This window comes from Rosa chinensis, chromosome 5 (assembly GCF_002994745.2).
Source record: "Rosa chinensis cultivar Old Blush chromosome 5, RchiOBHm-V2, whole genome shotgun sequence".
Classification (NCBI taxonomy): Eukaryota; Viridiplantae; Streptophyta; class Magnoliopsida; order Rosales; family Rosaceae; genus Rosa; species Rosa chinensis.
In genome coordinates, this window is record NC_037092.1 from 58,247,865 (window position 1) to 58,252,697 (window position 4,833).

Consider the following 4,833-nt stretch of genomic DNA (forward strand, 5'->3'; position numbering starts at 1 on the left):
CCAATCCCTTCTTCACTATGAATCATGTCCACTCCAAACATGCCTCTTACCTCGACAGTTTCTGATTTAATTACTCCTGCTGGAAATTGGCATCTAGAACTCATCTCTCACTCTTTCTGGGATATTGAAGTAGCTGCAATATGTTCCATTCCTTTACCTCTCTCTCCAGCACCAGATAAACTCTGTTGGCATTACACTAAGCAAGGAGTTTACACGGTCAAAAGTGGTTATCAGGTAACTCAAGATGCCTGTGCAAGAGATTTGGGTGGCGAAGGAAGCTCCAATGGTCTGGAGGATGGAATTTGGAAGGTCTTATGGAATCTTAAAATTTCCTCGGCAGCCAAAGTTTTCTTATGGAGATCATTGCATGATATTCTACCAACTGCTGCTAATCTACATCGGAAACATCTACTGCACTCCCATATCTGCTCTAGATGTAAGCTTGCCTCTGAAACAACACTTCATGCTCTATGGACTTGTCCCAAAGCAAAAGAGGTGTGGGTTCTTACCTCTTATCGATTGGTTGTGGGTAGTTGGCGCCAAGGGAGGTTTGTAGACTTATTCAGAGCTGCTGTCTCGGCATTATCAAAGACAGAATTATCCTTTGCAGTGGTCCTATGTCGACGAATCTAGCAGGCTCGAAATGAAGAACTTTTTCAACAAAAGTTTGTCACTGCACAGTCTCAGATATCCCAGGTTCATTCTTTCATATCTGACTTCCTTCTTGCTACAGCTGTAACCCCAAAATCTGGTGTCGCACTAGTGCAGTCTCATTGGACCCAACCTTGTCTTCCTTTCCTTAAATTAAATGTGGATGGTGCAGTGGATGTTTTGACAGGAAGAAGAGGTTTAGGGGCAGTTTTGTGGAATGAAAATGGTGAGCTAATGTTGGCTGTCTCTGAAGGCTTAATGGGAGGTTTTGTTCCAAAAGCAACTGAACTTTATGTTGCAGCACTTAGGCTTCAGACAATCTCTCAAGATGGCTTCCAAAATTCACATCTTATCTTGGAGATGGATGCTTTGTTGGCTGTGAATGATCTCAAAGAAGAGGAACCAAACTGGTCAATTGAAGGTGCTTTAATCGAGGAGGTGAAGGCTTTGTTTCACCTCTTCCCTTTAGTAATGTGCACATATTGCCCTAGGAAATGTAATCAGGCAGCGCACTCTTTAGCTAGGCACGCGCTTTTATTTCCTGCATTTCATGTTTGGGTAGAGGATGGACCACAATGACTATCTAGTGTGCTCATTGCTGATGTAACTATCTAATTGCTTAATATATGCAATGTTTACATTTTCTCAAAAAAGAACCATCTCATTTCTTTCCCGCCCATCTCTTTCACTGCATGAAAAAAAAAAATCTAATAAATGATCATATATCTACGAAAATTTGTATAAGCTTCCCTCGCAATGGGAAGTTGCTAAATATATGAAGCATAAAATAGTGGACCAACTCCTACCTTAAATATCTAATGCATGATGAAACTATGCGTGCTAAAGTAATACGAAAACGCTACGAAGTAGACGTGCTGTTTTAAATTTATCATGCATTAAGCGTAATAACCTATCAGATTGGTCTTTGGAAAGTGAAGACATATTTATGATGAGTGATTTTACCTATCAGAATGACAGAAACCCCTTCATTGACAAATTGACATGCAGAAACACTCTGATTAGATAAGAATAGTTGTTTTTAGCTAGAGATGGATTTGGACTTCAGCGTGGGTCGATTGAATACTTTCTATATGACTGATTGATATCTTATTTAGCATCATCTTGAACGTTCACAAGTTGCATTTAGACATTAACATAAATAGTTATATTAATATAATACGTTATTAGATTATGAATAATTCACAAATTACGTACTAAATGAAGATATTTGAGGAGATAAGCAATTATCAATAATTTTTTAGTGTTCTTTGCACTCTGGTCAAAATTAATCTATGCAATTTCCTTACAATATGGTTCTATCACCAAATCGTCATTCCAAAAATCATTTTCGGAAAATAAAAGTTCATCAAGTTGATTCACTCTTCTAATCAATTCCAACCACACTGTGATAAGTCGGATTACTGTACCACCCATCGGACCAGCACTAAATCCCAGGACATGCATGTACCAAGTTGCCAGATGGCCACTAGTTTCTAGCTAAAAAAACCAATTTGTTAAAATCCAAAGGACTAAAACCTAAGGAAAATAATCTTATAAGAACATGAGTGGCCACTGATAAAGACAACGATGGTGGCAATGTTTGTCATGTACATATTCTTGCTTAAATTTTCACCGTCTTTTTGCATAAAAATCTATGATCCAATTATACTCCATAACTATTGGCCACAAAAAAATTAAACTCCATCACTATTGGCCACCGCCCACACCACCTGATCAGTTAAAGTATATTCTTCGGCCATGCCACGTTTATAACCATCTTTTTTATTTTCTATACTAAGGAGTTCGTTGAAAACCCTAAATTACTTGGCTACCAAGCAGCAGTGAAGGCCTGTATAAGCAAACTACATCAAGCATCTTAGCCCTCACCACGTAAAACGAGAGAAAGTAGCCAAGTCCAAAGAAACTGGAAAACTTTAACCCTAGCAACTTTCAGAAAACCACCTTCGCGAAACCACTAGTTTTGCCACGTGGTAGACTTCCCGTGACTACCTTCAACGCAGCTTCACTTATGTTTACACGTGCAAAGCACCTGACGGCACTCAACTCTATAGCCGCCGCAAGAGAACAATAACTCTTGACCCGATTCATCGAAACCGGCCCTAACCACAACCACCCCTCCACGTGTCCAGTAGCCTACCGTTGACACCGGTAACCGGCCACACGGTGAAATTTGGCACCCTAAACCTAATACGCCCCGCTTCTCTCCATGCCAGCAATAGCCAATAGCCGGTCACATGTTGTCCCGCCCTCTAAGGCCACCCCTTATCTTCTCGCTGGTATAAAACCCATAGGAAGGCTTGGGGTGTTTCTTCGCTCATCTCCAGAGTTAGAAAGCCCTTTCCTTCCATGATAATCTCTCTTTTATCCTCGCTTTTCTCGTTATTCCAGTTATACAATTCTGGGTATGATAGCCGTTGCTTACCGGCAACCTGAGAGCCGTTGCTCTCCGCTAGCTCTCGGCTTCCCTCGCCTCCGTTTCTTCCGTTACAGGCGATTGAGGTGATCGGCAAACGGTGACTGCTCCGGTTCAAACAGAAACTTAATTTCCGTTTTTGTCCTTGAATATATATCATATTGACCAAAATGCCGAGTCCGAAGAGTCAGCGAAGGATGCAAGAGGAGCACAAGAACCGGAGGGGCAGATTACTCTCGGAGAGATCCTCGTCGTTTCACGGCCAGATGTTGGCCGCGACGTCGACGGCAACACCGCAGCTCCGGCGGCCGAAGACGGTCCCGGACATGGTCCTGTACAGAAACGCTGTCGGAGTCACGACACCGCCGACTGCGTCGCCGGAGGTGCGGCCTAAGCTGACGAAGCTGCTGCTGAACGTGACGATACAAGGGAGCGTCGGTGCCGTACAGGTGGTTATGTCGCCGGAATCGACTGTCGGAGATCTTGTGTCGGCGGCCGTACGGCAGTACGAGAAAGAAGGTCGCCGGCCGATCTTCCCCTCCGTCGAGCCCTCACGCTTCGACCTCCATTATTCGCAGTTCAGCTTAGAAAGTAGGCCTCGCGCTTTTGACCCGTGTTTGTTTTTGTTTTTGGGTCTTAATGATATTTGATTTGACACGTGTGCGGGAGTGATTGATTGTAGTGTTTTGTGTGGGCCAGGTTTGGATAGGGAGGAGAAGCTGATGGAGTTGGGGTCGCGCAACTTTTTCCTGTGCCCTAAGAAGTCGGCCGCGGACGGTGGGAGTAGCGGTGGCGGAATAACGACGTCGTCTGGTTCATGTTCGAAACAGGTGGAGAAAGCTTCCAAAACTGGGTTTTCTTGGCTCAAGTTTATGGATTCCCTGCTGTAATCGGCAGAACCTAGTTCGTTGTTTGTTCTCTGCTCAAAGTGAGGGAGTGCCTGTGTACATGATTTAGGTATGGGATAGTGTTCTTGTTTAGGAGCAGAGCAATTCACTTCGGGTTGTTATTAGTTATTACCCAGAAAAAAAGGAAAATGAAAAGAATAAGATGGATAGTTTTGGAGAGGGCTGTTCTCAACATGTAATTTTTATTTTTGAATATTTCGATTTGAATTGGAATCTGTACAGATTATGTTTTGGTTCCTTTTAGCCTCTGTCATGGCATCATAATTAACCATTCCAAAGTAATCGCCAAGAGAAATATAGTTTCAAAATCCAAGTATAGTTATAGGCATAATGACTTAGTGAGGTTGATAAGCACTTCATATTCGTCAAGAGATCGAGTACTTTACGTTGATACAAAGGTTAAGAATATATATTGCAATTTCCTTCAACTAAAATGTTGTGGTAATCAACATTAAGAACCTTTTTTTTTTTTGGTCTAAGTCTAGATTCTGATTTGTGTATCAATAAGTCTTGGTAATTTGACCAAAAAAAAAATCAATAAGTCTTGGTAAACTCCAAATTTGAGCAACCACCGATTGATTTTCTTCTGCACGTAACTGTTTTGGCATGGCTATTGACAATTTGACTGATATTGAAAACAAATCCATTACTTCATTGTCTTGACTTCTTAGCTACATTGCATCAAATGCACTTGAAAATAATGAGTCTTTAATTTCGAGGACATTTGAAGTTGGTGTTTAGGTGCTTAATTGGGATAAGATTCAAATTGGAGTCGTTTCATACAAATAAGAAATTAATGATTGAAAATATGAGTATGTGCAATTCTTCAGTAAACATACC

General features: G+C 41.6%; 1 protein-coding gene across 1 annotated transcript; it reads left to right on the forward strand.

Moving 5' to 3' along the window:
- Positions 1 to 2,967: 2,967 nt before the first annotated feature.
- LOC112165947 lies at positions 2,968 to 4,230 on the forward strand. Its single transcript, XM_024302660.2, has 2 exons — positions 2,968 to 3,676; positions 3,785 to 4,230. The coding sequence occupies exons 1-2, from the start codon at positions 3,256 to 3,258 to the stop codon at positions 3,973 to 3,975; spliced, it is 612 nt and encodes a 203-aa protein (XP_024158428.1). The 5' UTR covers positions 2,968 to 3,255; the 3' UTR covers positions 3,976 to 4,230.
- The last annotated feature ends 603 nt before the right edge of the window (positions 4,231 to 4,833 follow it).